The sequence below is a fragment of the Peromyscus eremicus genome, chromosome X, assembly GCF_949786415.1.
Source record: "Peromyscus eremicus chromosome X, PerEre_H2_v1, whole genome shotgun sequence".
NCBI lineage: Eukaryota > Metazoa > Chordata > Mammalia > Rodentia > Cricetidae > Peromyscus > Peromyscus eremicus.
This window is the reverse complement of record NC_081439.1, coordinates 57,413,214-57,424,612: the sequence shown is the minus strand read 5'-3', so window position 1 is coordinate 57,424,612 and position 11,399 is coordinate 57,413,214. Positions and strand designations below refer to the sequence as shown.

Genomic DNA, 11,399 nt, shown 5'->3' with positions numbered 1-11,399 from the left:
TTCCCGTGGGTCCCTAAAACTAGTCCCTCAGAAGTGAGAGCAACTGCCCGTGCGCACAACAGGCGTGCAAAATTAAAATAGTCACTTGCAGTGTTTCGAAAATAACCCCAGGAGAGCACATTGCCTACGGCGACACATTCTGGGCAGTGAGCGGCCAGCCCGTGGGCGCAGCGCGCAGCTGCAGGACCCACGCCCCGCCCCCGCACGCTCGCCAGGGGAGGCGGTGCTAGGGCCGCTGACCCGCCGCACTTGCCAGCCTGGAGTCTCCGGGCCGCTGCGGTCCCTTTCAGTGGAACGGAGGATGCCGCTTTGGCACCTGGAGGTCACGGGAGACTGAGGGGAGACCGGGGCGTTGTGGGCCGAAGCCTAGAGCAGCGGAAGCTGAGCCGTCGCCTGAGCGGACTCCGAGGCCGCTGGAGCAGGGCGCCGCGCGGGAACCATTGGCCACGCAAGTGAACGAGCGCTTCGAAGGTTTCCGCAGGCCTGGTGTCCAAGCTTCCCGAGTGTGGATTGGGGGATTAGGGACGTGGCGCAATGAGGAGCCGGAGTAACTCGGGGGTTCGCCTGGATGGCTATGCTCGGCTGGTGCATCAGACCATCCTGTGCCATCAGGTAAGTGTAAGCAGGGGTGAAGTGAGAGCGGCTGACCTTGGGTGAACCCCGGAATGCATTTGTCTGTGCGGAAGCCCTAAAAGATCCTGAAGGAAAGTTACACGTTGAACCCGAGGAAAGAACCCAAGTGTGGCATGAACAACCCCCACCCCTCTGCAGTAATTCCTGAGTAGTACTTTCTGAGCTCAGAGGTACCCCCCCCGCCCCCAGCTACAGCTGGGTTCCAGGAGCAGAGAGAGTTGCAAGAGGTGATAACACTTTTTTATTGACGCCCTCACCCCAGGTTTGTGCCATCTACTTCCACCCCCCACCAAAGATGGAGGAGAACATTTAGCCATCCTAAGAGATCTTAGACTATTTTGAAGGTCAAGGCACTTTGTGTATACTTTTAAACTTTGTGTAAACTATTTATAAACAGTTTTGCTCAGTGGCTTAGGCTGGCCTTGAACTTGGGATCTTCCTGCCACAGCCTTCTGAATTTAGATAATAGATCATAAGCCAGTGGGGTTTTTTTGTTTGTTTCCTAAGTTGTTTTTGTTTTGTTTGTTCGAGACAGGATTTCGCCATGTAGCCCAGGCTGACCTCAAACTCTCCATCCACCTGCTTTGTCTCCTCAGTGCTGAGATTACAGGTATGCACCATAGCACCTGGCTAATACATACTTTTTGGAGTTGTTTGGTTTGTTTTGGGAACAAAGTCTTACTCTGTGGCCCACAATGGCCTGAAACTCACGATGTAGCCAAGGCTGGTCTTGAAATAACATCAGTCTTCCTGCTTCAGTCTCTCCAGCCAAGGAATTATAGGCATAGGGCACCACACCTGACTGTATATGTTTCTAAATATATTTCTTCTGCTCCTTTACTTTATTAGTAGTTGAATTTAAAAAATGATTTTAGAAATTCTTAGTAATATATGTAATAATAATACCTTTAATAATGCCTTTATTTTAATGATACCCGCATTTTGGATTTTTAAGCCTTCAGCCAGCTCTTTCCTTGGTCTTAAGATAGCTCGTGGGAAGAGAACAAACTTTCTGTTACAAAGTGAGTATATTTTGCAACACAGATTAGCAACAGCAGCACACTGACTAGTCCATAATACTTTCATTGTGTACTTGAAATTTGCTGAGAGAGTAAATCCCACCATATCAAAGTGAGGTGATGGGCGTAGTAACTTGATTGTGCTAGTCATTCCACAATACATTCATGTATGTGTCAAATTATAATGTTGCAAGCTGTAAATATTTATAATTTTATTGTCAGTTATAGCTCTGTAAAGCTGGGGGATAATGTCTGCCTGAAATTGGTAAAAAGAAAAGGAAGTTCTAAAACTCAAGAATGGGGAAGAAGGAGAAAGACTAAAATTTCCAAATAAAATATTTCATAGATTGTTTCCTTTAACACCCTGAACTTAACTGCGTGTCCTCTCTTGATTGATCTTGCAGAATCCAGTAACAGGATTGCTTCCAGCCAGTTATGATCAGAAGGATGCCTGGGTCCGAGATAATGTGTATAGCATCCTGGCTGTGTGGGGTTTGGGCCTGGCATATCGGAAAAATGCAGACCGTGATGAGGACAAGGCAAAGGCCTATGAACTGGAGCAGGTAATCAAAATAAACCCCTGTAGAGATGTGGAGCTACATGTGGTTGTAGTAGGGTGAGTGGGAGTGGAAGGAAATGTCATCCCTAGGCCGTCTTGCTGAAACTGCCTTCTATAAAGGTTTCCTGTACTGTAGCTGAAGCAGTTTTGGTTCAGTTTAGTTTGGTTTGGTTTGGTTATTGCAGTGAAAACTTGAAACTTGCAGATTCAAGGAAAGGGGTACAGTATGTTCATTACTTTAAAAATCCTACCCTGATAAGTTCCTAAAGTTAATAATCCCCTCAGTGTATTTTCAGGTTCCACCATTTCATTGAGAAGACTATTTGGGAGCAGATATATACTATTTTACTTATTTTTGGAAAATAATTCTATCTATATAAGCATAACTGACATAAATCAACAGGCCGTCCTCACTAGACAAAAGTAATGTTTATCTGTATAGCTGTGACCACTATTTTAGAGAGCCTGTTGCCTGCCTGGGGACAAATTGAGGTCAGAGTCAGGAGATGATCTTAAGCCAACTTTTAAGGCACCTTCCCCTCAGTAAATTAACATCCTTTATATCCTCTGAAGTGTCTAAAAAAGCAATGATTTGGCATCATTTGGATTACTTGAGACCTTTACTGATAAAGTACTCTGCTATCAGTTGTGAGTATATGGGCATCCTTTCCCATTAGTGAGAAGGAGCCTTTCCAGACCAGCCATTTCCTCCTGTCGTTTCCCTTGAACTTAGAAAACCAGAGCTCCATTTGTGATCTATAAGTCAGGATACTGAGATTTGGTTATTTTTAAGAGCAGCAATATATTTAGAAGTTGTAGTTCCCGGCAGTGAGACACTGTGCTATCTCACTGTCTGTAAGTCTCACTGTGCTATCGTCAGCAACAGCAGGCGTTTGTGTAATTCTTTCAAGCCATTACTGAGAGACACAAAAATTGATGGAGTTTTTGCTCTAGCCTAGGAAGTACAGACTTTTGTAGAAATAACGTCATAATAGAAATTTGGAAGATGTAGTAGTATTTTTTAAAACCCCTAGGCCTACATCCTATCCTGAATATTTTGGTATTTTGATCTCAGTAGTTTGTTCTTTGTTTTGTTTTGCTATAAATTAATATCAGCAGAACTGTAAATACATGCCTGATATAATTTGATCAAAACTTTTCAAGATTATTAGAATAAATCTGTTGTCCCATCGTCCTGCTGAGTTGGTGTCTTTCCTTATTTGACCCAAGTGGGAAAATGAGGAAAAAGGTGAATTGCCAGTTCTAAAATTTTAGTGTCCTGTTATATAACCTTTCACATAGCTGAAAAATATTTTTATGTCACCATATTAGTAACTTTAGAATGTTTCAGAATATTGTGGAAATGGGAAATAGCTTCAGAAAAGCTTTTGTGGGAACTCTAAATTTTATATGGACTTGTTGTATAAATCAAAACAAATATGATTATTAGATCTCTTGTTTTAAAAAACCTGTCAGCATTAATTTAGAGTGGGGATTAGAAACCCACCCATCTTTGTAAAGGGTCAGATAATAAATACTTTTGGCATATAGGTTACTTGTCTCTAATTACTCAGCTCTGTAGGTATAGCAGAAAAGAACCAGAGATGATATGTAAAGAATTAGCATGGCAGTGTTCCAATAAAACTTTATTTACAGAAACAGTTATGGGTTGGATTTGTCCCTGACCCACATGAGAAATTCTAAACTCTGGTGGTACATTGGAATTGCTTGGAAAGCTTTTCAGAGATAGCCTTACTGGACCTCACTTTCAAACAGTTTAAGATTCTATTATAGACAGATCTAATAATGTGTCTAGATAATAACTGATCTATAACTAGTAAATTATCTGATCTATAACTAGTAAATTAAATCCAATACATCCAGGGATTAAATTTATACCTATTGCCAACATAATATTACTGTGTAGATTTCCCCCAAAACATTGTTAATCATTTATATACTTTCTTCCAACTTTTATTTTAGCTTCTCTCTCATAAACTCTGAGAATAGAAGAGAATTGTGGATGAAAAGAAGAAATGGCTTTAACTAACTTCTATATTGTATATTGAAAATAGAATTATACACAAGTATACTTTTACAAAAGTCCCCTTGCTTGGGCATATAGATACGATCTCATAGCTATAAAAATAAATATTCAGGTAAATCAAGGTCTCTTTGGCTGCCTCCAATTCTGGTTCTTTTATTCTCTTGTATCATCTCTCATCTTTTTTTCACGGCTTTTCACACTTTTATGAGAATGATATCCAGATCTCTTCCTTTAACTCTAATCTCACTTGAGATCCAAAATCTAGTTTTTATTTGTCTGCTTACTAGTTTTCCCTGTGTATCCTGTGGTTCTTCAAACTCTGTGTGCCTGAAGACCCACCTTTCTAAGTAAAACCGAACACAATACCCTACCAAACAGTAGCAACTTGCTGTTTCTCTTAAAGGTGTCTTCATTTTATAGTCACCCTCACAGTATTCCTTAAAAAATTCTCATAGTGTGGTTTGTGGAACACAAGGGCAATTGAAGATCTTCTAGATTGTGAAACAAGAAAGCTGTGTAGAGAGGTGGAGAAGCTATTCTATGCTGTGATGTTCTAAAACATACTCACTAGTCATGCCAGGCATGCATGTGATCTGTACATATAATCCAAACACCCATACATATAAAATGAAAAAGAAATCTTTAGAAATAAAATGAAAAACTTGAAAAGATGCTGTGGAGGCTGTAGGGCATATACTAGAAGATCCTTAGAGCTATGTAAGTTGACTTGCTCCTTTTCTCTAGGTGGAGTCTCCCCTGTTAGATGATTAGCTTATTTTTAGGTAAAACTGCCAAACTTGTATTATTATTTAAATCCAAGTATTCATAAACTATGGCTTTTGATTCTTCAACTTTTAACTGCAATCTGTTCTGTGTACCTATAAAGTAAATGCCATGTAAATAGAACCCAGGATAGGGTTACTTGTTCTCAAAAGGTCATGTACCGACTGAAGTTGCTGAGTAAGTGTTCTTGTATCTCAGTATGTTTATAACAGTCTCGTTTCCATTTATTTCTGCAGAGTGTAGTGAAGCTAATGAGGGGACTGCTGCACTGCATGATCAGACAGGTATGGAATTGGTAACAACTCCTAAGAAAACAGCTGACAACATCCTCATCATGCTTATAGCCCTTTTTCAGATTCACAAATAGTACACTCTAATTTTAGAAAGTTTGGAACTCTCATGTGGGGGATGTCACACTCAGACTTACCACCCTGTTACAATGGGAGTTTTTCTTTTCAGTCTTTTTCCTCCTTTTACAAATGATTTTTTTAAAACTGTTTAAACTCTTAGATCCAGATCAGTTCTAGAACTAATACGTTTACAGATTTTTAAAAAGATAACATAGTACACGTATCATATAATTTCTCATGTCTTCAGTGGATAGAGAAAAATACTCTACAATAAAAAAACATTTTTTTGTGGGGAATCATTCCTTTTACACTAAATGGAATAAAGCCTATAAATAGCCCTATATTGATTTGAATTTAGGGTTTCCACCAAGTGAGTATTGATATAAAATGTAGTTAGAAAAAAAATCAAAGTATTTTCAATTTTAGGATTAAGGATAAGGGATCTTGAACTTCAAGTGATTGGCATTCCCTGACCTTTAGTGTAGCTGAATATCCTTTTATATATGAATTGAAAATCTGTAGTCCCTTACTAGTGAATTACCTGCTAGAGCTTTGCCTCTTTTTATTTGTAGATTGTCTGTTTCTTGCCTACTGAGTTCTTGTACATTATGGATATTAAACATTTGTCACATATATTGCAAATATTTTTAAAGTCTACCATTCATGTTTTAAATTTATGACATTTTCTCCACACAAACATAGTTTAGTAAGATAACTTTATTCTAAGATCTCAAAACATGTACATATTTAATCTGACTTAACTATGTGAAAATAGAAAGAAATCAACTTTCAACTTCTAAACTTCCTTATCTACAAAAGATTTTTAAATGTATATACAGTTAATTATTGTACATACCTCTTTACTAATCTGTTCACATAATATTTTTCTCTCTGTATTTTTTACTTCATTTATATTTCAGATATTTATACTTTCTGTCTTATTAAATAGGTATAGTTCATGTTTCATGAACATATTTAAAATGTCCTGGTTATTATACATCAGAGGCATAAACAATCACAACTACATTTCAGGAATTAGGTCAGGAACTTTTACCCAAGGTTTCCTGGCTGGCCTCGAACTCACAGAGATCTGCCTACCTCTGCCTCCCCAGTGCTGGGATTAAAGGTGTGCGCCACCACCGCCCCGCTGGCTGGCTGGCTGGCTTGCTGTCCTGTCTTTCTTTCTCTGTCTCTCTGTCTCTCTCTCTGTCTCTCTCTCTGTCTCTCTCTGTCTCCCCCCCCCCCACCGTGTGTATGTGTGTTAGAAATTGAACCCGGGGCCTTATGCACACTCAGAACACATTACCACTAAGCTATACCCCCAGCTCCCAATGATTCTCTTCTAATTTGTAATTTCAGCTTTCTATAATACTATATCTCTATTACTCTGTGTGGTTCTCATTAACACTTTTTATGGTATCCTCAAAATTTATCATCTTGGAGTTAGATGGCTCAGAGGTTAAGAGCACATATTGCTCTTGCAGAGGACCTGAGTTTGTTGGGTGGCTCACAACTGCCTATAACTTCAGCTCCAAGGAATCTGATGCCCTCTTCTGGCCTCTGGGGGTACCCACACCTACAAACTGTTATGCACACATGCATAAGTAAAAATATTCTCTTCTCTCAATGTATCCGTAGATTCCTACTTTAATTTCAGGAACGAATGTGTAACACTAAGTTATCTTACTAAAGTTTCTCTACAATATGGCAAAGCAAACATTTGAAAAGCATAGAAGAGAGGTGATGAACAGGAAATAGCTGGGTTTTTTTTTTACCATTTTTTTTTTTTATTAAAAGTAACAGATTTTTCAGTGTAAGGAAAACAGGTAACAATTTACTTCAAATCAGGGTTAGTCTTAGGGAAGGCAGAGTGCACTGGTGTATGCCATAGCACTAAAGATACATAGCATATGAGTTGACTTTTCTGACTATCCTTCTTCTACTGTTTTCTTTCCAGGTGGATAAAGTAGAGTCCTTCAAGTATAGTCAGAGTACTAAGGATAGCCTCCATGCCAAGTACAACACCAAAACTTGTGCCACGGTAGTGGGTGATGACCAGTGGGGACACCTCCAGTTGGATGCTACTTCTGTGTACCTGCTCTTCCTAGCACAAATGACTGCCTCAGGTCAGTACAAGGAGAGAGTTACTGCATACTCCTAAGCTTGGAGCATCTACTCTGATTCTTTTGGCTTCTCTGTAGGTATTGGCCAGAAAATAATGAATCTTCAAAGAAGCACATTAGAAATAATGGGATTTTAAAAGTTTTATACAGCTAAATAAGTTTTCTGAGGTCTAGGCAATATCTTATTGTATTGAGAAACAAATTTGCAGTGCTAAGCTAATTAATACTCTTTAAAAATAGGAACCTGGAATTCTTGGCTAGGTCTTTAGACAGGCATTTTTATTGTTTATTAATTCTCAGTTGCCAGGAGATAGGAAGGAAGGTTGAAGGTTTTTTTCTTATTTTCATACTATACACTAATATGCCTGTGATTAGTGTAGCTACAGAACCACCCACTTTATATACTCTTTATGAATAGGATCTGAATGTAAATATATATGTTTTATTATTAATATTCTATGTAAGTAGTTTGTGATTATATTTTGATGCTTGATATGTAAAAGAAAATTGTAAGAAATATGGTAGCTCACATCTGTCTATAATTCTAACACTTGGGAAGCAGAAGGATTGTTGCAAGTTCTAGGCCAGCCCTGATCTATATAGCAATTTCTAGGCCAGTCAAAGCTATATAGTGAGATCCTGTCTCAAAATAAACAAACAAACAACATAGTTTTCTTTATAGACATAAAATTAGAGATGGAAGCCCTCCTCTTATATCTAGTTCCTAAACTTAATAAGAACATTTCCAGATCATTCTGAGTAAGTTAACATATTTACAATACCATTTTTTTCTGTGGTGCTAGGGTTTCAACTCAGGGACTCACACATGCTAGGCAAGCACTCTTCCACTAAGCTAAAATCCTAGCTCTTTAAATTTTTTGAGAGAGAGGGTTTCACTAAATTGCCCAGGCTAGCCTCAAACTTGTAATCTTCATCAGTCTCACAATTAGCTGAGATTATAGGTGTGCACCATCATATCCAGCTAGTACCACACTTGTGTGTGTATCTGTAGTGCGTGTGTTCATATGTGGATAGAAGTACATGTTTGTGTGTCTGCCTATGTGTGTGGAGGTCAGAGGTTGACATCAGGTGTCTTCTACCATTGCTTTTCATCTTATCTTTTGAAACAGGGTCTCTCCCTGAACTCAAAGCTTACTGATTGCTAGACTGACTGACTAGTGAACACTGGGAATCTGCCTATTTCTCTCCCCTTTCCCAAAGCTAGAGTTACAGATGTACATGACCGTGCCCAGCTTTTCTGTGGTTTCTGGGGATCACGACTCAAGTCTTCCTAATTGCAAGGCAGGTACTTTTATAGCAGAGCCTTTTATAGCTCAGTCCTGAATCCTGCATTTTTGACATTTCAATTTCTTTGTCTTCTTATTTGATACTAAAGGCACCCAAGTGGGAATTCCCTCAGGATATTCTTGTTTCTCTTTCAAATAAATGCTTGCTGATAAACTCTTTAATTTTTTCTTCTAGAACACATAGTCTAGAGTCTGAATAACCTTTCTGCAAAACTATGAATTGGCTACCCAATTAGTTTTCTTTTGGATGAGAAATTTCTTCCAGAATAAATATAATTTTGTTTTATTTCTTTAAATAGAATGGTAGTTATAATTTCATTTTGAAAAATATTTTAATTTCAACCTTGGAACCTGTTTATTTTATTTTATTGTTGTTGTTTTGTTTGAGACAAGGTTTTTCTGTGTAGCCCTGGCTGTACTGGAATTTGCTCTGTAGACCAGGTTGGCCTTAAACTCAGAGATCCACCTGCCTCTGCCTCCCAAGTGCTGGACTAAAGGTGTGTGCCACCACTGTCTAGCTTTAAAAAAAGGACAGGTACTGACTAAATATCCCTGATGGTTTTTAAATGTGATCCCCCAGATGGAAGCAGAGATACATTTAAAAGGCTCATGAGATATATTCGTTAAACAAATGTTTATTGATTCCTAACTTAATTAATTTTCAATTCAATCAGCTGACCTTGATAGGTACGTGTAATACATTGGATATTACTTGATTAAGTCTTTGAGAAATAAGTGAATAAATCAAAATTTACAGTTCAGAAAGGGAAAGTAATAATAATAAGTATAGAAGTTTGAAGGGCACTGGTCATCAAGGTAAATTAGGGCTAGCTATTTGAGGACTTGTATAGCATGCTAAATACTTTGAAATTATAGTCTGCAATCTGTAGAGAGCCATTCAGTGAAGATAACCAAGAGACTTTAAGGTGGTTCATTCTACTAACAAGAAGATAGATTGGATTGGGGACAGAATCAAGATGGAAGATTAATAAAGACGTTAGTGAAATACTTTTGCAAGAAATCACACAAATTTTGTATAGTGCATTTGAATTGAAATTAAAAAGGAACTTTGTTAGATATAATTGGTGAAAAGAGTGTGAAAAATCTTCATATAGTATTAGCAATCTTTTTGAAGATAGATTTACATAGAATTTGATTGCAGCTTTTGGATGGTAGCATGAAGAGCTCCATAGACTCCAGCAAAACAGCCCAAAATGCTGGAAATTTAAGAACAAACCAGTCCTTTGAAGCCATTGGAAATTGCCCAAAGGGACATACAGTAAGTAGAGAAGCACTCCAAGAAATGTAATTATTTAGAGCAGTGAGAGACTGTGGTATCTGGTCTCAATTCCTCTCCTATCCCAACTCAGGATAATCGAAGCATTGTCAGAGGTGGATATAGCCAGAACACAAGGCCTCCTCTCTCCTAAGCTATAGTGCAGTGGTTCTCAACCTTCATAATGCTATGACCATTTAGTACAGTTCCTCATGTTGTGGTGACTCCCAACCATGAAATTATTTCCATTGCTACGTCATAACTATAATTTTGCTACTGTTACAAAAGGTAATATAAATATTTTTGGAGCTAGAGGTTTGCCAAAGGGGTCGCAGCCTACAGGTTGAGAACCAGTGCTCTAGTTTAATGTTCTTGATTCTCTCTCAGAAAATAGGCTGGCATCATTTATCATTCTCCCAAGCTCTGTATTGCAGAAGCCCTAGTTCAGGCAAGTACAGCTTTGGGGTCCTCCATACCCCCAGACACCAGTGAAGTAAAATCTGCCTTAGACAGAGCAGAGTGAGAATAGTAGGTTGTCTGCCTCTTGGTTGGGTCAACCATCATCCTACACTGGAATATGCAAGCTGGGATGATCAGAAGCTCCAACTCCTGTCCAGAGCTTAGTGTGGAAAACAGAAGTGTCATTCCAAAGGAAATGGACCGCTGTACTCCACCAGCGCTGGAGCCCTGGCACAGAAGTTTTGATGGAGGGTAGAAACAAACTGCAAATGCAAAGCCCTTTAGCTCTTCTTAAGAAAATTAACTTTTTGAAGGAAGTTTGGGAAAGTTCAATGCAGATTTTGGTTCTTAGTAATTAAGATGAAGGGCTGGACAGATGACTCAGCAGTTAGTACAGGCTGCTCTTCCAGAGAACTTGGACTCAAGTCTCAGCCCCTACATGATGGCTCACAACCATCTGTAACTCCAGTTACAGGAGATTTGATGCCTTCTTCTGGCCTCTACAGGCACTGCATGCACATGGTGCACCCATGCTGGCAAAACCCACACACAACAAAGTAAGTCTTTTTAAAAACATGTCTAAATAATTTAGATGAAGTTAACTGTTCAGTAACAGCACGAAACTAAAAGACAGATTACCTAGAAATTTTAACAGATCCAAAGAAAGCTAAGGAGTGCTTCTAGGTGTTAGCCCAAGTATCAAAGACTTGACTCAAAGATTGTATGGGAAAGGGCCTGAGTTTAATTGTTTAAAATGATGGAGCAGTTTATGTTTGGTGATTCTACAAAACAGTAGAGTGATCAGTTGAAGTCAGTGGTGTGGGTTTACCTTGATACCAACAG

At 38.7% G+C, this 11,399-nt stretch overlaps 1 protein-coding gene across 2 annotated transcripts in view; it reads left to right on the top strand.

Annotated features, from left to right (window-relative positions):
- Window positions 1–234: 234 nt before the first annotated feature.
- Phka1 (phosphorylase kinase regulatory subunit alpha 1) overlaps window positions 235–11,399 on the top strand; it is a 129,331-nt gene continuing 118,166 nt past the window's right edge. For both annotated transcript variants that reach the window (XM_059250570.1, XM_059250569.1), the window contains exons 1-4: window positions 235–612; window positions 2,057–2,215; window positions 5,278–5,325; window positions 7,349–7,517. In XM_059250570.1, the coding sequence (XP_059106553.1) occupies window positions 535–612; window positions 2,057–2,215; window positions 5,278–5,325; window positions 7,349–7,517 (454 nt within the window). In that variant the 5' untranslated portion in view covers window positions 235–534. The remainder of the gene's footprint in view (window positions 613–2,056; window positions 2,216–5,277; window positions 5,326–7,348; window positions 7,518–11,399) is intronic.